Source organism: Castor canadensis, chromosome 11 (assembly GCF_047511655.1).
Source record: "Castor canadensis chromosome 11, mCasCan1.hap1v2, whole genome shotgun sequence".
NCBI lineage: Eukaryota > Metazoa > Chordata > Mammalia > Rodentia > Castoridae > Castor > Castor canadensis.
In genome coordinates, this window is record NC_133396.1 from 25813892 (window position 1) to 25833896 (window position 20005).

The 20005-nt window shown below is 47.0% G+C and overlaps 1 protein-coding gene across 1 annotated transcript in view; it reads left to right on the forward strand.

Annotated features, from left to right (window-relative positions):
* Window positions 1–10237, forward strand: part of Igf2bp1 (insulin like growth factor 2 mRNA binding protein 1) — a 38690-nt gene extending 28453 nt beyond the window's left edge. The window contains exons 6-15 of the mRNA XM_074048921.1: window positions 1193–1474; window positions 2250–2384; window positions 3292–3414; window positions 4134–4269; window positions 5198–5320; window positions 5686–5805; window positions 6483–6557; window positions 7331–7462; window positions 7787–7900; window positions 9772–10237. Coding sequence (XP_073905022.1) covers window positions 1193–1474; window positions 2250–2384; window positions 3292–3414; window positions 4134–4269; window positions 5198–5320; window positions 5686–5805; window positions 6483–6557; window positions 7331–7462; window positions 7787–7900; window positions 9772–9864 — 1333 coding nt within the window. The 3' untranslated portion in view covers window positions 9865–10237. The remainder of the gene's footprint in view (window positions 1–1192; window positions 1475–2249; window positions 2385–3291; window positions 3415–4133; window positions 4270–5197; window positions 5321–5685; window positions 5806–6482; window positions 6558–7330; window positions 7463–7786; window positions 7901–9771) is intronic.
* Window positions 10238–20005: the final 9768 nt, after the last annotated feature.

Genomic DNA, 20005 nt, shown 5'->3' on the forward strand with positions numbered 1-20005 from the left:
CGTAGCCACAAACAGTGCCAGACTTAACAAATGTAAAGAACAAACACCTTAGCTTGTCATGTGCTTTCACAGGTGATTGTCAGATGAATCCACTATGATAACTGAAATTGACAGGGTAATACTAAAATTCAGTGTGAGGAGATGTAAGGGATCCAGACTAACCTTAACAATCTTGAACATCCAGACTTGAAAAACTATTTTGAAGGTAGAGTATTCAAATCAGTACATTATGGGCATCAAGATAAGACATCAAGATTAATGGAACAAGAGATTACTTGAAGTTGCTTTTTGTACAGATTAAAGAATAAGAACATTATTGGAACAGGATCCAGAGCCTAGAAATAAGCCTGTACATTTATCACTAAGTTTTGTTTTTTTTTTTTTTTTAAATACAAAAGTGTTAAGAAAAATCGAATGGGAAAGAAAGTCTTTACAGAATGTTGCCAGGGAAGTTTGATATTTTCATGCAAAAAGATGAATTTGGACCCCCCCCTATTTTGTACTGTTCCCACAAGTTAACTCCAAATGGATAACGGGTCTAAATATCACAGCTGTAAGATAGGCAGGGCAAGCTTTTGAGACAGAACTAGATGAGGTTGTGAATTGCCTAATATAAAACTAGCAGTGCCATAACTCAATTGAGTGTCTTTGCTCCATGTCTCATTTGGGGGGAGCTGCCAGGTAGAATGAACACATTTGATACTTCATACAGAATTGTCAATCTCTTCTGACTTTGGTTTCATTATAAAATTAGGGTTTTGTAGTGATTAATACTTGGTTTCCTCAAGCCTTGGTAGAAGTACCCAATCTAGAAAGTGCAAGTGTCAGCTTTGTTTAGCCACTTCAGGTATGTGGTACTCTCCAAGTGACACAAGATTTGAGTTTTACAGCTTGGTCTTACTTTTTAAATCAGGACCACTCTGTGCTTCTTAGTGGATTGGAAGCCACCTTTCTGATCAATAAATCTCACCCAAATGTTTGGCATTGATGTATTAACTACTATTCTTTTTTGTCTTCTGCCATATAGACTGGAATGTTCCCTAAATAATAGGTGGGATGGTGAACCAGAAGTTATCTCCCTTTCTTCAGTGTGTTCCAAGTTGTAACGCAGTAGAGTGCTTTTGTACAATGAAGGCACCTGATGTGATCTGCTTGGGTTGGAGTGACCAGTGGTTGTTCTCTCTGTCCCCAGAGCCATCATGAAACTGAATGGCCACCAGCTGGAGAACCATGCCCTGAAGGTCTCTTACATTCCTGATGAGCAGATAGCACAGGGCTCTGAGAATGGACGTAGAGGAGGCTTTGGTTCCAGGGGTCAGCCCCGCCAGGGCTCGCCTGTAGCAGCAGGGGCCCCGGCCAAGCAGCAACAAGTGGACATTCCTCTTCGGCTCCTGGTGCCCACCCAGTATGTGGGCGCCATCATTGGCAAGGAGGGTGCCACCATTCGCAACATCACAAAACAGACCCAGTCCAAGTGAGTCTTGGCAGCTGGGAAAGGACGGGTGGGTGCAGGGAACTGGGTGGTAGCAGGGGAGGCCTCCTGGGAAGCACGCTTGGGGCATGAATACTTCCTCTTAAGAAATATTACTAGTACAGTCAGGTCACTGCTTCCGGTCCTGCCTCCATGGTAGGAGTGGGCAGACGAGAGAGGATTTGGGGTACACCATGGATGGCAGTTGCTGGGTTTTAGCAGTGGACTATCATTAGCAAGAAGGGTTCTATAGTTTCTCCTATAAAGTTTCATAGAAAGCCTCCTCAAGCAAATTGAGTATTGTTGAGTCAGCCACTTCTTGGTGCTCCATGGTGTCAGGAACACTTATTGGTGGTCCTCCATCACTGGTGTCATTATGCCCCATCTCCCGTCCTAACACAACCATCCCTTTACAGCTGACCATTGTGCTCTGTGGGAAAGAACAGGTCATGTGATGTCTTTACAGTTGGGGCAGTGTGGGACAATGTGTTTTCCTGCTATCTTCAAGGGGACATGATGAAATCAAGGAAAATGTGGCTTTCCACCCCCGGCCTGATAATCCCTACCCTAGTGTCCATGTGGCACATTGCACTCTTGTCCTCAACCACCACCTCAGAAAGACAGAGCCAAGAGTTCACATTTCCCTGGCACTTTTCTTCCCTTCCTAGTTGTGCACTTCCAAGAAGAGTGGATTCTATGCCTGTGACTGAGAGGTGGGGGAGCCTGAAGACCAGGGTTGCTAGTGACAACTAACTGACTTTGTCTTTGTGGTCCTCAGGATAGATGTACATAGGAAGGAGAATGCAGGTGCAGCTGAAAAGGCCATCAGCGTCCACTCAACCCCTGAAGGCTGCTCCTCAGCCTGTAAGATGATCTTGGAGATTATGCATAAGGAGGCAAAGGACACGAAAACGTAAGGCTCCAGGTTGGCTCTTCAGGGACTGTCATCTCCCTCCTCCAAACACACTAACTTTGTTCCCATGCTGTCCTTTTTTTGATGCTGGGAATTGAACCTAGGGCCTCTCACATGGCAGGCAACCACTGAGCTACATCCCCAGCCCTCACCCCAACTTATTTACTTTTTGGTGGCAGGAGAAATGGGACTGGGATTAAACACGTTCTCATTTTTGCTCTGGCTGTTTTGGAGATGTGGGCCTCTGCTTCCCAAATAGCTAGGATTACACGTGTGAGTTACCGGCAGTGGGCCAACTGACACTTTTAATAGCAATAATACAGAGATTAGAAGGCAGTCAAAAACTGTACAAAAGTAGAAACTGGGCTTGGTGTAGCTCAGTGGTAGAGGGCTTGCCTCCCATGCAGGAGGACTTGGGCTTGGTCCCAATCAATGCAATATTTACATTCAAAGATGCAAGGAATCTGTTTACGTACATTCCTTTGTGCACTTGCCCTTTTTTGATACAGCTTTATTAGAGTTTAATTGATATATAATAAATCATACTTTTTTTTTTTTAACCTGGCTTAATCACATGTGTTTTCACTACATTTTCCAAGCATACAGTTTGATGGCGGTACTGGGGCTTGAACTCAGTGCCTTGCACTCACTAGGCAGGTGTTCTACCTTGGAGCCACGCCTCCATCCCGAATTTGCATAGTACCTTTTGAAACCACAATCACAGTTTCTGCAATCCACCCTCCTCCTTCATTTCTCTGTCCTAGCAACTGCTGATCTGCTGATTTTTGTGAACTTCTGACACTTGCCCTGTAGTTTGTCCTGGAAACCCAGTGTCAGGAATGACCTGATGTTTGAGTCTCCTTGTTGCCAACATTAAAGGAGTTCTTGTCCCCCATTTCTTCCCCAGGGCTGACGAGGTCCCCCTGAAAATCCTGGCCCACAATAACTTCGTGGGGCGTCTCATTGGCAAGGAAGGGCGTAACCTGAAGAAGGTGGAGCAGGACACAGAGACAAAAATCACCATCTCCTCGTAAAGCTCTCACTGGTTCTTCTGTTTATGGGGAGCTGGGGAATGGTAGTTCATCATAGAGCCTTACACCTGCTTGGGGTGCTATTACTGCTTGTGTAAAAATAACCATAGAAGTGGCGAACATTTTTATCTGTAAGGGCTGGAGCTTACTCATCCCTGTGGCATATGGGATGGGGGCTGTTGAGGGGGCTGCCTCTGTTATCTTCCCATTCTTTTCCTCTGCATCTTGAGAAAAGCCTGCAGCTAGGAGCCTGGGCTTCAGGGCTTCAGGGCATCAGGACTTAGCCTGTCTGCCATCATGAGAAGTATATGGACCTCGGTCTTTTCAACCCATGTGGTGGGCTGCCTCTGTGGAATAACCAGTGAAGGTTGTGGACTAGCTGTCTGTGAGGGCTGTGCCTCTCCATTTCCCCAGGCTAGCCTGTTGGCGGAGTAACAGCTTGCCAAAAGGTACAAGCAAAGAAATTACCTTGAGACATCAGTGAAGCAGGTGCAAACCTCTTTCCTTCCCTTTGGGTCTCAATTGGGGTATTATTGTCTCCGTGCACCATCCTCCCTGCCCTGGTTACCAGAGGGCCCTGAAGGCCCTGAAGGAGATGGGGAATTATTTGCCAAAAGTTAGACAGCCTGTAGAAATGGCAGCCCTGGACCTTGGATGGTCTTGGATGGCCTGGTCCTGTGCTGCCAGTGAAAGCTTAACCTCCTTGCTCTTGTGCCAGGCTACAGGACCTCACCCTCTACAACCCTGAGAGGACTATAACTGTGAAGGGGGCCATCGAGAACTGCTGCAGGGCTGAGCAGGAGATCATGAAGAAAGTTCGGGAGGCCTATGAGAACGACGTGGCTGCCATGAGCGTGAGTGCTAGGCAGGGCCCCACTAAACACCCTTCCCTGAATCTGAGCAAAGCAGCCATGGGTGGGGTGATTAACCTGTGCCCTGTACTGTGTGGCTGGTTATGTTTTTGGACCTGAACTCACCTGAAATGGGCTTCCCTCCCCTTCCCCACTGCTGGGGTGCTGGGGATCAAACCTAGGACCTCACATACATATACTAGGCAAGTGCTCTACCTCTGTGCTACAGCCCCAGCCCCAGCCCCAGCCCCAGAAGCCTCAACCAACCTGGCTGCTTGTCATTCTTTTCCCAGCCTCATTCCTAAGTTGCATTTAATGATCAGGGCTTTTCACGTGGCAGTGGGGGTCCAATCTTTGGGGTTTGCATAGTTGAGATGCAGTTTGGGGTCTGGAGTCTTGTGATCGTCTTGTAGAATGTAGACCCTCATTTTCATACAAATGTGCTGATCATGTGTACCTCTCCCTTTCCCCCCATTGGAGATCGAAGCCAGGGTCTCTTCAATTCTAGGCAAGTGCTCTACCACTATGCTTCAGACCTTCATGTGCACTGTAGTAGAGAGAAGGCTCATAATTTAATCGAATTTTTAAAGGAGAGTGAGGGTGGGGAACCTGACAAAAAGCTCAGAACCACTGGAGTCAAGGGGAGCACCCCAGCATCAGTGGAGGGAACAACCAGAGAGGAAGGGCAACACAGCTGGTTGCTTTTTCTGATTGGAGGTGCCAGTTCTTATTTCTTTTGAGAACATCACTCAATTCTACACCCCAAGGAAGACCTTAATGTCAGGCAAGTTTTTATGCAAAAGCATATAATTCTTAGGGTTTTGTCCCACTCCACCTGGGGGTTTCCCTTTTTGGTTCAGCTAGGGTCACATACCAGGGACCTCTAGGTTCTGAGGAGCGAGCTGACCTGTTTCTTATCATTCTTCCCCAGCTACAGTCTCATCTGATCCCTGGCCTCAACCTGGCTGCTGTAGGTCTTTTCCCAGCTTCGTCCAGTGCAGTCCCACCGCCTCCCAGCAGCGTTACTGGGGCTGCTCCCTACAGCTCCTTTATGGTAGGTGGAAGATCTTACTACAGGGGGTCCCCATGGGAGTTTGGTGTTCTGAAAATTGGCAAGGAGAAGGAAGGGAGGTTTTGAAGTGCCCTCTTCTGCATGGCTCCCAGGCACTGTCTCTGACTGCTGTGGGGAGCCCATAAGGGGATGCTGCCTGGATGTTGGCAGCAGTTTCCCCTTCTTACCTGGCCTCTTTCTTTAGCCCTGCTGGACTTAGGAAGAGCCAAAGGGCTTATAGCATCCTTTGGCAGCCCAGGGTGAACGTGGGCACCTGCACCCCTTCCTTGTGGCTGCAAGGTAGCAGGGTAGAGGAGCTCCTGGGCCATGCCCTGGAGCCCTTGGTAAGGAAGCTGGTGTCTTGGCAGCAGGCTCCAGAGCAGGAGATGGTGCAGGTGTTCATCCCCGCCCAGGCAGTGGGCGCCATCATTGGCAAGAAGGGCCAGCACATCAAACAGCTCTCCCGATTCGCAAGTGCCTCCATCAAGGTAATTTGCTCTGGGCTCTTTCAGGATCCGAGACATGCTCCAGCTTCTGAGAGTGCTTCATGTTCAGTTAGGGGCCTTTCCCCATGGTGTCCAAGTCCTCTTTGCTTTGACTTGCTCAGACCTCTGTGGGCACCTTTAGTGCTTCTGGGTTTCCACACTGAGCAGGAAGCAAGACTGTAGTGTAGAAAGAGAAGCAGGTTCTGTTACAAACTAGCCTGGGTCCCAGTCCAAGCCTCAACCTGTTGCCCACCAGGGATACAGAAGGACCTGAGCCTTACTTTTCTCATCAGTAAAATAGTAGGAAACCATGTACACGTCACCTTTCCAGGATCCAGGGGATAGAGGAGAATCTGTCACCATACTTCAAGTTTAGCCATCTCATCTGAGTCCCTGCCTTTTGTCAGGATTCCACTGAACCACACTCTTCCCCCTGCCCCCCAAAACTGGGAGGGGCAGGGAGAACCTTCTGAAAAAGTGTCACTAAAGCAAGTCCTTCTAGTTAACCTGACTATGCCCTTGTAACAGTTCTGATGTTCACAGCAGTGATTTGGGTTTTGAGGTCATTGTTCTTCCTCCCCTGGGCAGTGGAAGGGAGGGTGGTGGGAGGAGACTGGGCAGAATGGAGATGGAGAGGTCTTCCCAGAGGGTCCCTCTTTGACCACCTCTTTGCTTTGTAGATTGCTCCACCTGAAACACCTGACTCCAAAGTTCGAATGGTTATCATCACTGGACCCCCAGAGGCCCAATTCAAGGTCTGCTGTGTACTGATATTCCAACTTGGATACAGGGGAACTGAGGTTGGGAATTTCCCTTTTCCCAAGGGCAGGAGAAAGATGGACAACTTTCATTAGCTGTCAGATTCTTGTCACATCATTCAGTATTTTCTGCAGAATATATACATGCAGAATTGCTTCCAAAGAGCATGAAACTTAATTTCTATTGACTAGGTCCACACCAGGAATATGGGATTGAAATCAGAGGTCTTTGCATTTGATGTCAAATTCCCTTCTCCTTTATGTTCCTAATATATTCTTAAATTCTTGAACATCCGATCAGACAGCCAGAACTAATAGTAGTCTAACCTTACCTGTGTGTACATAGAGAACTGGGATGGCTTTCTGGAATTGCCCAGCAGACCTGCACTCTGCCTGACTCAATTCGTTGCCATTCAGGGTCTTAACATGCTAGTCATTACCATGTCCAGATAAGTGCAGTCATCTCAAAACACAGAGGCTTGGTTTGTAGTTAATGAATTTATAGTCATTGGGAAATAATGTGCTCAGTTACTCACAATTCATTATGTCTTAGGGTGTCCTTTATACAGATATGGGGGGATGTTGACAGGTTTCCAAGCTAGGCTTTTCAACCACTTGCCTTAGGTGGTTGATCTATGTTGGGGGCTCAGGCCTGTGTGCCAGAAAAAGTTAGCCTGGTATGTGGGGCTGCACTTGTGTTGAGCTGGGGCTGCTCTTCCTTTGACTACAAATAGATGGCCTGCTGATTAACAATGGCCTCCTCTCCCCAGGCTCAGGGAAGGATTTATGGCAAACTCAAAGAGGAGAATTTCTTTGGCCCAAAGGAGGAAGTAAAGCTGGAAACTCACATACGGGTGCCAGCCTCAGCTGCTGGCCGGGTCATTGGCAAAGGTGGCAAAACGGTGAGTCCTGTCAGCCAGGTTGAAAGCTCCAGGCCTTGATCTCCAAACCCAACAGCTCTGCTCTGGCCTCTGCTCCTCTGCCCTGTTCCACTGCAAACTCACTATTTCCCCACTGGCTTAATTCTTCTCCCCATGCTCAGTGCCTGACTCTTCTCAGTCCCACGCCCCAGTCCCACCATGCTTTTTATTTGTGTGCTTTGGGAGTTGAACCCAGGGCCTTGTGCATGCAAGGCAAAGTGCTCTACTTCTGAGCTTCACCATCCCCGGCCCCCCAACCCCACGCTTGCATAGTAGCACCTTGAGCTCCTTTCTGGTCACCCCCAGGTGAATGAGTTGCAGAATCTCACAGCAGCTGAGGTGGTAGTACCGAGAGACCAGACCCCAGACGAGAATGACCAAGTCATCGTGAAGATCATTGGGCATTTCTACGCCAGTCAGGTACATGCTTTCTCCCATCTCCGGTGGTTTTCGGGGGCCACAGGCAGAGAAATGAGGACTCCAGAGGTTGATGTGTGTGACCTACACATTTCCTGTGGCTTCCCCATGTCTGCTTGTCTCTGGGCTGGATCGGACCCCAGGTTCAGGTGCAGGAGTGGACTGTGCAAATTTATTCCTCTTCAGATTCCCTAGGCAAAGGACAGGTTTCACGTATAGTATGTGTTACATATAGCTATTGTATGTATTATGTTATAGATAGCATTATGTATATTCATAGTCTGCTGTCCCTCTCTAACCCTCTTATTTTTAAGGCAGTACTGCGGTTTGAACTTATTAGCAGGCCCACTAGCTTTTGAGCCATGCCACCAGCCTTTTGCTTTTATTTTTAGAATAAGGTATTGGCTTTTATGCCTGGGCGAGTCTGGATCACGCTTCCTTTCCCTCAGAGCTGAGATGACAAGGCACGTGCTGTCACGCCCAGGTTTTTTTGTTTGTTTGTGTTTTAAATTAGTCTGGCTTTGAACTGTGATCCCCATCTCTGCCTCCTGAATAGCTAGGATTGCAGGTTTGTTCTGAGTAGTCAGGATTACAGGTGTGAACCACTGTGTCCTGCTCTTCTCTAACCCTTTGTTGCACTGGGTTTATGGAAGGAAGTCTGTATTCCGTGTCCAGCCTTGTTCTTGAAATAATAGCCATAGTAATGACTGTTTTCATATGCAGCCTCTTGGGTTTTTCCAGAATGACTGCTTCTTCCTTAGTTCCTGTCTTTCCCCTTTCCCTTCCCTTTCCCTCTCCCATCACCTTTTTGGAACTCCTCATCCCTGCCCTGGGCACCTGGGAGGCTCCAGAGCTTGGAAATCAAGGCCAATTGCAGGTTCAAATTTTGCTCAATTTCAGCAAGGTAGGGAAAGGGTGATTGACAGTTCATGGACTTCTCCTAAAGTTTAAAGCACTCCAGAGTTAAAACTAGAAACCAGGACTAAGACTTGAGCACAGTCCTTTGCCACCCTAGACCTACTTTCTCTTTAATCAAACACTCTGTTTATAGAAAGGACACATTCTGGTAAATTCCTATAATCTCAATCCTATTTTGCAGTTAGTATCTCTTGCACAGGCCTGCAATCCCAGTACACAGAAGGCTGAGAGACAGAAGGATCATAAGTTTGAGGCCAGGCCACATGGTGAGACCCTGTCTTAAAAAGCCAAAACAGCTGGGTACCAGGGCTCATACCTGTAATCCTGGCTACTCAGGATGCAGAAATCTGGAGGATCTCAGTTTGAGGCCAGCTCAGGCAGATAATTTTTTGAGACCCTATCTCAAAAATACTCAACACAAAAAATGGAATGGAATGGTTCAAATGACAGAGCACCTGCTTAGCAAATGTGAGGCCCTGAGTTCAAACCACAGAACTGCTCCTCCCACCAAAAAAAAAAAAAAAAAAAGCCAAAACAACAACAACAAAGCATTAAGAAGGAGAGAGTAAAGACTATTCATTTCACAATGGAGTTTATTATTGACACTTTCTTCCTGGATATTTACTTGACTAGTGGCTCATGATGGTATCTCCTAATTTATCACTTTGGGACAGAGCCCCAGGAGCTCCATTTGGGGTTAAACCTTATAAAGGTTCAAATCCCACTAGATGGGGCTATACTACGTTTGTCCTCCCTTTCCTGCCCATCTCCTCTTACTTGCTGTATTTCACAATGGATGCTCGGATTCTCTGGAGACAGGAACCAAGGATCACCCTGACCCTCAATCCTCCTCTTACCTGTATTCCGAGTCCTGAGTGCCAGTTCTGTTTGTTCCTGGTGTCCTGAGTCTCTCTCCTTAGAGGTCTCCCCTTCCCCCTTTCCCATTCTTTCTGCAGATGGCTCAGCGGAAGATCCGAGACATCCTGGCTCAGGTGAAGCAGCAGCATCAGAAGGGACAGAGCAACCAGGCCCAGGCACGGAGGAAGTGACCAGCCCCTTCCACTGACTCCAGTACAACAGGGGGAACTGGAGAGTGTGCTCTCCCAGCAGGCCTGAGAATGAGTGGGAATCAGGGGCCCCTGGGCCCGGCTGGAGATCAGGTTTGCCCACTGACTTGAGAAAGATTTTCCAGTGAGGAACCCTGATCTCCTGGCCCCATCCACCAAACCAATTGGCCCAACACAGTTCACCCCTTGGAATGTTACCATTGCAATTCTAGCTCAGGGTGCTTTTAAACGTGGATTGTAAGGAAGAGCTCTAGCCCCCCACCAAGAGGGTGGGTCAGACCCCAGTGGGGAAAAGAAATAAAATTTCCTTCAGGTTTTTAAAAACCTCAAAGGATGGTTTGTTTCTTGACGTTAATCTTTTCAGCCTTCTTCTCCCTTCTTGGTTATTGATTAAAATACCTCCATTCTCAGAACCCTGACACCACTTCTTTCTACATTCACACTATTTTATCTGAACTGCTATAGAAAAAAAGGGAACTAATACATTGCGTTGCTTACAGTATTGACTGTGGAGAAGACCTGTCCTATAGTTAAATTCCAAAGACCAGTCAATAGGAAGAGCAAGGATGATGAAAGAAGGGGGCAAAATGGGGAGAGAGTTGATTAAATATATATACCAATCCACGTTTAAAAGAAGTGCCCTTGGGCTGATTTAGTCCTGATCTGCCAGTTGGCAGAATTGGAATTTGCCTGCCTGCTGGGGCTTCCCCACCAAGATGGCCCACCACATTCACACCCCTCTAACCCTTCGGCTCACATCATTGTCAGGTGCATGTGGGTGGCACCGAAAGCTCAGCAGGGTAGGGGGCTAACCACTGTCCCTGATTCCCACCATTCTCAGGCGAATTTTATATTTTTTTAAAGTCTATTTTAATGATTGGATATGAGCACTGGGAAGGGGGCATGAACTCCCCTTGATAAAGTCTGAATTCCATGGAGGACTTGAGCGGCCCAAAGGTGCCCTCACCCCAGCCCGTTGTGCTCCTATAGGGCTGGCTCCCAGAGGCAAGGGTTGCGGGGTCCTCTCCCCCCACGGCACTGCTTTGCTTGGTGGTGATGGGACTTGGAACCCGACTGTGAGCTCCTGATAAAGCTGAAGTCCATCATCTGACCAGTTCGGTTTGTTGGAGAGTATCTGCTTGTTTTTATTCTAGAGGAGTATTTAACTGACGGCTTCTGCCTCCATGAGTTACGGTTGTGATGAAAGGTGTGCCTAGGGACGAAATTCAGAATGTCAGCAGCATTCTGCACAAAAGGGTAATAAGCTTAATTTATTAATTTACCAGGCTCAATAAGATCCCGTTGGAAGGAAGTTTAGCCCTTGTGGAAGAACAGCAGCCATCAATTAAATGAGGTTAGGCCTCCCCTCCTAATACTGTACTGATTGTTAATGCATATTAGCCAGGCGGTGCACTTTAGCTACCCTGGACAATACTATCAGGTGTGCTGGGAAGGGAGGAGGGCCCTTTCTGCATGTGGGAAAAGCTCATGCGTGGAGTCCCCCTCCTTTTGACATTGCAACAACAGTGACAACAAAACAACCATGACGTGTGGGCAGAGTCAGGCAATGCTGTGTGCAAAGTAAACTACCTCAAGGTATGAAGTTACCTCACAATTATTTTCCTTTTTGTTCCCCCAAACCCTGTTTTTTTTTTTTCTTCTTCTTTCTTTCTTTTTTTTTTTTTTTAATTTTTGATCTTTTTTCTTTGCGGCTTGCTGATATTTTATATAAAAAAAGAAAAGCAAAGCAAAAGAGAAGCTGATAGTCTTGAATATTTTATTTTTTTAATGAAAAGAAAAAAAACGAGAAAGTTATGTTTCATAATTTCTTACAACATGAGCCAGTAACCCTTCAGGAACTCCCTATGGAGAACAGGCCCTGTGGGGAGGGCAGCAGGGCTGGGCCCTGGGGAGGAGGCTGGGATGGAGAAGGAAGGCCCAGGTTTGAGGATTCCAAGGGGTCCAGCATGGAGCATTGCGAGGCTCTGATCTCTGACCTTGGAGCACCTGCTGGACTACTCTGCCTGACAAGATTAATAGACCTGGCAGAGCCTTGGTCCCCTTGGGACAAAACAACACTGTCCAAAAACTACCTGGCCCTCTGGCCTCCTTCTTCCCCACTTTGGTTAAACAGCATCCCAGCCGGTTATTACCATCAGTGGTGCTGTTGTGATGTTCTAAAATAGTGCCTCCGTTTTATCGAGGAGAGAAATAATAGCTTAAAAAAATATACCATTTTAAGAAGAATCTATATTTCTCTATCTAAATATGGGAGCCAAGATTCCGTTCATGGGAGAAAGATAAGGTCACCCTCTCACCCTCAGAGAGGCCTACCTGTTTTGTCATTGCAGTGTTTTTGTTTTTATTTTTTATTTGTTGGCAGCTGTGTCATTTCCACGCATCTTGCTATTCTTAGTGTATATCCATAGACCAAGAGCCACACAGATCCCTGGATAATTGCCTCCTCTCTGACTTCCTATCTTTTGTAGATTGATCTGATAGGTTCTAAAAATGGACCCACAATAGTTAGGGAGTTCTTGATTTTAGGGTGGTGGGTGGGCAGGATAAACAGGGACATGATGGGGACAACTTTGTGCTGTGGTATGATCTTAACCACTTTGTCCCCATGATGCTTCTTCATAGCCCTAGAACTACCTAGCCCAAAGAGAGGAGAAGCAAGAAAGCATTTAGGGATGATATCAGGCCAATAGGGTTACGCCTCCCTCCTGTGCCAAACACAAAAAGGGTCTCCCAGCTTTCCATCTCTGGCTCTATATGCTTTGTTCCAAAATGAAGCAGATAACATTCAGACATCGGCCATTTAGTGATTTAAAGTGGATTTCCAGCAGCAAGCATGCTTTGATATCTGGTTCAAAATGATCATTAGGAAAAGAAAAATCCCACAGTACTTGAAATGTGATTGTTGCAGTGTTGAGTTCCTGCGGGGCCTGCTCCCTTCATACCTTAAGCCTGAGTCCTTTTCCTGATTCAGCTCCCAGAGGAGCCCGGAAAGTGTGACAAGGGACTGGAAAGCTTACTTGGATTGGACAAGGCCCCAATCATCACTGATACTTGCCCAGTAGGAAGATCGTGGAAGTGAGGTTACCAGACAGCAAAGGAGTGTGTGCTGGTGGCTAAGGGGTAGTGGGAGGAAGAACCTGTCTTTGGTCCTCCTGTAATCCAAAGGCCAGGTCTGTGGGCAACTCCTTGCCTTGCTCAGCACCTCCTTTATTTCCCCATCCTTGGTGAGATAACAAGCTATTGTGAAAAGCACTTGGGAGATTTGGATGGTTTTGCGAAAAGCGACTTTTTTAAAGAAAATGCTTCTGTGCTTTAAGATATATATGTGTGTGTGTTGCATATATATATATTTTTATGAAAGGACCATCTCTTTAGGATCTATTTTTAAATTCTTTGAAATACATAAAACACCAAAATGGTTTGATTCACTGACTGACTTTGAGGCTGCATCTGCCAGTTACACCCAATGGCTTTAATCCCCTTTGGGGTCCAGTTGCCTTTTACAGTTTGGGTTGTGGACTCAGCTTCTGGGAGGGGTCTGGGTAGGAGAGAACCACTTTTCAGAACAGGGAGTTGTGTCACCCTTCTACTCTTAACTCTCCTCCTTCCAGTCCTTATCAGGCTTCCCCCGCCCCCGCTCCACGACTTTTTTTTTCCTGAGCTCTCTACTGGGGGAAGTTGGGAGCTATTCTCTTATTTATGCCTCACAGTTGGCCGAAAAGACCCCACCATAAAACTTGAGGACTCTGGAGAGGGATGCTCCAGTTAGTTCTAATGTGTCCGTTTTCCTCTGTGCCAAAGACAGACAGACAGAGGCTGAGAGAGGCTGTTTCTGAGACAAAGCAGTAGCCATCTTTCAACATCACCCCCAGCTGTCTGAGGGGGAGAGGCCTAAGGACTGTGTGAGCTAAAGACAGGTCTCCTCCCCTTTGAGTCTCCTGGGGGACTTGGGAATGGTGCTTGCCAAGGGGTAGAGAGCTGAGAAAAGGGGGTCCTTTGGCTCCCAGTTGCACTTTGGGCAAGGAGGGCAAGTTGAGGACTCTTGTGTGGGACTGCTCTTGTCCCCTTTCCCCACTGCAGAGAGCACTGCAGAGTTCCCTTCAGGCCTGGCAGACTGGCGGTGAGGAGGGGCCTCAGTTAGCTCTCAAGGGTGCCTTCCCCTCCTTCTACCCCAGACATACCCTCTGCCACACTGGGAACCAGCAGTGCTACTAACTACCTCAGAGCCCCAGAGGGTGCCGAGCCTGAGTCCTCAGAGGAGATTGCGCCTCTAGGTAGCCCCTGCTTCCTCCTCCAGTGGGGTCTCCTCCTTTCCCCTGAAGTGTTCATGGGGAGAGCCTAATGGCTTTGCCATTCAAACCACAGGACTGTTTTGCCTGTTTGTTGAAAACCAGTAGAAGGAAAACCACACAGTCTGACATGTAATTGCAGGAAGATTGAAGAAAAACCCTTACCAATGCCAGGGGACGTAAAAGCCATTTTCCTTCCAGATATTTGGAGGTTTAGATGCAGAACGTATCCTTGTATTCAGATGTAGAGTGACACCAGCTGAAACTTCCCTTTCTTTCCTTTGGATGCTTCTTGACCGGGGTACAGGGCAGGGAAGAGGCCTCATCACTCAAGGGGTCTGAGCAGATGGGCAAGAGCCCTGGCCCCCTGGCCCCTGCATACCTCCTCAGGCCATGGTCTGATGGCGCCATTACTGACGCCCTAGTATGGTTGAATCCGGACTGACAAGACAAAAAAGAATTTTTTTTTTTTTTAATGAAATAGCAGGATGCTCCCTGGAGCATGTGTTTTGAGCAACCACAGGTAAATGGATTAACTACCTCAATCCTTACAGTAAGATTGGAGTAAGGGCAGGAATTCGTGCATAAGGGTATGAATTCCAGCCAAGAGACGTTGAGGCTTGTGTGTGCCACAAAAGGTTTGTCTTGGGGGATCAGGCAGGCCTGCCAGGATCCCCACTCATATTGGTCAGGTTGGCAGGGCTGGCCGTTACGTCCCCTTTCTGCCTTCCTCACCCATGTTTCACCCCTTATTCTCCAGCTTGACCCTCTCACCTGCATTAGCTTTGTTGGAGGACCAGGTGGCAAGGAAAGGATCACCTCCCTTTGACATAGAGGACTGGCTGGAGGTGAGCTCTGGGGCTTGGCCTGGAGCCTGCCACCTAGCTTCCAAGTCAAGAAGCCTGGGGAAGCCAGAGCTGAGACCTCTTCCACAGGGTGTCTTGGAGTCTTCCACCTCCAGTGGATCCCTTTCTGTCTTCAAGGGGACAGCTGGCTCTGGGAGAAGGGAAGAGGTGGGACAGGATCTTTTTCCCTGGGAGAGTCCAGGGGCCTGGTGGATTCACTCAGGCGGTCTTTGTAGTAGGGGAGCTCCACTGGGCAACCCAGCCCCTCCCCACCCTCTAATGGACCTCCTCATAGAAACCCCATTTCACTTTTGTTTTATCTACCTCTTAGCAAAACAATAGAGAAATTAGGTAGTGGCAACTCCACTTGCTTAGGTTAGGGGGGAAAAAGATTTCTTTTTTCCAAAGGAAAAAAAAAATATTACCTTAAAAATACTTTCCAAAAAATTTAAAAAAAAAAAAAACCAAAAAAAATTTTTTTTTTTTTAAAAGAGGGAGACATTTTCCAGTGACCACTGGGTTGTTTTTCTTTCTTAAACTTTTCTCTTTTTTTCCCCCATAAATAAGTTTCACTCTGTGGCGATCTTCTTCACTTAAGATAAGGCAATAGCTGTGAACAGGTACAGCTTTTCCAGCCCGCCCCTTGGCTTGCCGCATCCTACCCCACCCATTCCCACCAGGGAGATCTACATGTGCTTCTCACCTCTATGCTCCCAGCCAGGTGACTTCAGTCCCTCCCCCCTTTCCTCCCCCACCAGGAACACATCCTGTGTGTTGGGGATGCTTAAGTCTTAACACATCATTTCCTCTGTGGAATCTGGGGGACCACTTGAGACATTTCTGTGCAAATTTTCTGTGAGCCAGTGCTGGTGAAACTGTTCAAAATGAATTTCAGCAGCCGATGAGTTAGCATAGTGGACAAACATCCTCTACCACCATTTGGATTCTCACCTTTCTCCAGAATCTTCATCCTGGTACCTGAAACCAGAGTAAGTCAAAGGAGCCCCTCCCCTAAGGGAGAGTGATTGACATGCAGCCCTGAGACATCACTTTGAATGAGAAATTGATGAGTGCAAACATTAGGGGGGGGCTGGAGGGCCATTACTGCTTGTGACTTTTAACATGAGTGTGTCCGAATTCTGTAATTGCGGCAACTTTGAGAATTGTATACTGAAATCTGTGCCCTTCCTCCTGCCATTTCATCTGTTCTTTGCTTTGTTTGGGGGGCGTGGGGGGCAGCTGGCTCAGACTTCTGGAGTTTGTTCTTTCGATGGATGAGCACTCCAGCTTTCTTCCCGGTGAAGGTTGTTTCAGCCACAAACCAATTCATTCTGTTTCAATTTCAAAATAAAAGGAAACTTCTATTGAAAGCTGTTTCTGTGTCTTGGGGATGGTTTTTGGGGTCTGGAAGCTGAGGTGCTCACATCCTCAGGTGTCTACCCTAGCATGAGAGCCCTGGTTCCCAGGGACCTGAGTCACACAAATACAAACTGGCAGTTTTCTTACATTTACAGAATGACAGGGTTTTGCTTTAAAATGCGCACACACACATACTGGGGTTTGAAGGCAGAGCTTTGCACTTGCTATGCACTTGTCCTCCATGCTCCCAGTACCAAGGCTGTGGTCCCAATCCAGCTTGTCCCACTTACAGTGCTGACTTTCCATTTCCTACACTTGAACCTTTTGAGGAAGCTCTCCTTTAATCTGGAATCTTGTCACCAACAAGGGAACTTTCCCACATTTCCTATCTGTGATGGTTAGCCTAGATTGGGTTGAGAGGCACCTAGGAGATGAGTAAAGCACACCTCTGGGTATGTCTGAGGGCATTTCCAGAGAAGACCACCCTGAATGTGGGTGCCACCATTCCAGAAGCTGGGGCTTTGGATGGAATAAAGGAAGCCATTCTCTGCTTTCTGGCTTGCCATGATGGGAGCACCCCTGCCTGGCTACACCCGCCTGAGCCATGATGGATTGAAGTCTGAAACCATGAGCCAAAATAAATCCTTCCTTTTAAGTTGTTTTGTCAAGTATTTTGTCACAGTTGCAAGAAAAGTAATTAATACACCATCTCATAGCGAAAGTAGCCTTCCTGTTCCTCCCTTGCCAGGTCCTAAGCCTTCAGTCTCTCACTTGTCACTGCACCATTCCAATGTGCCAGGTAAGACTTTGATTTATTTCCCATTTTTTTTTCCCCCATGGATTGTCTGGTTTGTCAAATCTCAACCAAAACTGCCAATTACACCGTGCCATTCCAATTAGGTCCACTTTTGAGTTTCTACTCACTGGGCTGGTTCCTGGGGCTCATCCCCGTATATGCTTCACCTGTGGGAGTGGGACTTGAGGCCACCGAAGAAGTGGAGTCAGCTTGAACCTGATACAGAAATGGTGCTGGTTCTGGGAGTTGTGGTATGTGTTATCTGGGCTCCCTGTTGAGGATGTGCAGCGAGGACATGACAGTACCAGCAGGTTTCTTGGTCCATCTTCATCTTTGGATAATCCTGCAAAGGGAGGGAAAATGGATGAAACTTGTGATTGTCATTTAAGGGTCACAGAAGTACGGACTACAACATGAACCATTTGTGTAGGTCCCAAACTAGACAAGGGGGAGGTGTGCTCCCAGCTCTGGAGGGGTGGGGGTGGGGGCAAATGGTCAGCAAACCAATCAGTCCTTTTGGGGAAAGAAAGTGCCTCTACTTGTGCAGAAAGCATGGTACATGGGTGTGCTCTGGAAGCAGCCGATAGCAGTAGCTAACAGCCCCATCCAGCTGCCTCCCAACTTCTGTACTGCAATCTGCCACTTGCTGCCAGCCCAAGAAAATAATGCTACCGACAGTGGAGGGAAGCCATCCAGAGGTGAGAAGACCATTTTTTGCTGTTGATGCCATCCATTCTCACCCTGTCCCAGGAGCAGTTTAGCCACACAGCCTTCTTAACCTTTTTAATCCTTAACCTCTGGAAAACAGCTGCATCAGGGAACTACTTCCTAAGCTATGCTTTCGTACTGCCCTAACTTCCTTCATGCCTTCCTTTGATGTAGCTGAAACATAAGTTTTGGGCTATTTATGGCATCCAGAAATGTTACCTGCCCACAAGAAGCTTAAGAGTCTCACGGATAAGGACAGCTAAGGAAACCTTTGCATGTCCCAACCTGCCAATGCAGACCTATTCACACAGGAGTGAGTGATTAACCACCTGGGCAGGTGGGTTGGAATGGCTGAGTGGGCCAAGAGTTCTCTAAAAAGAAGAGAGTGATTCATCTTTGTACTGGAGAATTTAGCACATGGCCTGGCAGGTAGAGTAGGTGAACAACCCATGCTGAATGGAAGGTACATATGGATCAGAAGTTGGTTATAGCTGGAGAAGAGAGAAAAGCTGAGGCAAAGGAGGATGGCAGAGGACCTTCAAGGCCTAGTGCTCTAGGTTATGGGTTGTCAACCAGCTGAAGTATTGGAAGTCGACACAGGAGTTTATATCAAAGATCCTTTGGCACGTGGTGGTGAAGTGGAATGGTGGAAACCTGAAGAAGGGAGGCCCGTTAGTTGCCTCTTACAGAGGCAAGAGATGAAGGGGCTCGAACTACAGACATTATAGGCAGTTGAAGAGGCAGGAACGTGTTGAAGAGACTGGAGAGGGGACATTTAGAGGTTTAAGAAACATGAGCTGGGCACACTAGTGGCTCATGCCTATAATACTAGCTACTCAAGAGGCAGGGACAAGGAGGATTGTAGTTCAAAGCCAGCCTGGGCAAACAGTTCTCGAGACCCTATCTTGAAAAAAAAACCATCACAAAAAAAGGGCTGTTGGAGTGGTTCAAGGTATAGACCCTGAGTTCAAACTCTAGTACCACAAAAAAAAGAAAAGAAAAAAAAAAAAGAAACAGATGGACTACAGTGGTGAAAATAGGTTTATTGGAAAAGCTAAGTTCAATTTTGAACACAAATGAAGATAATCTTGAAACAATGGAAACTATGAGTTCCTATTATATTTTTCTAAGTGCCAGGAAGTATGCTAAAAGTTTTCATGCATTGCCTCATTTATTGTCCAGAACAAATCATGGACTAGTTAGCTTTGTCTCAATGCTATCTCTCTACCTCTCTGCCTCTATAGTTTTTTTTTCTTTTTCCTTTAAGATAGATTTTTTTTGGGGGGGTAGTAGGGTTTGAACTCGGGGCCTACACCTTGAGCTACTCCACCAGTCCTTTTTTGTGAAGGGTTTTTTTGAGATAGGGTCTTACAAACTATTTGCCAGGAGCTGGCTTTAAGCCATGATCTTCCTGATCTCTACCTACTGCTCCTGAGTAGCTAGGATTATAAGTGTGAGTGCCTGCTTTGCAAGTGTGAACTGTGTTCAAACCCCAGTCCCACCAATATATATATATTTTTTTTCTTTTTTTTTTTTTTCCATGGTAGTACTGGGGTTTCAACTTAGCCTCATGCTCAGATGCTCTACCACTTGAGCCACTCTGGCAGCCCTTTTATGTGTTGGGTATTTTAGAGATAGAGTCTTGTGAACTATTTCCTTGAGGTTGGATTTGAACCTCGATCCTCCTGATCTCTTTCTCTTGAGTAGCTAGGATTATGGGCATGAGCCACAGATGCCCAGCTCTTTTTTTCTTTTCTTTTTGTGGTGCTGGAAATGGAACCCAGGGCCTCATGCATGCTAGGCAAGTGCTCTACCACTGAGCTACCCTCCCAGCCTTTTCCTGTCTCTTATAAAGACACTCATTGTGTTGAGTCATGCCTCAGTGGAAGAGCACTTGTCTAGCATCCATGAGGCCCTGATTTGGAAGCCCACCTTGTAAATGAATAAATGAATGAATGAATGAATACACTCCTCTCTGGATTAATCCCCAGTCTAACCCAGAATGATCTTGACCTCCCAATCTTTACCTTGATTACATCTTCAAAAACACTTATTCCAAATCAAGTTGCATTCCAAAGAACCGAGGGAGGTGTGTCTTTTGATCT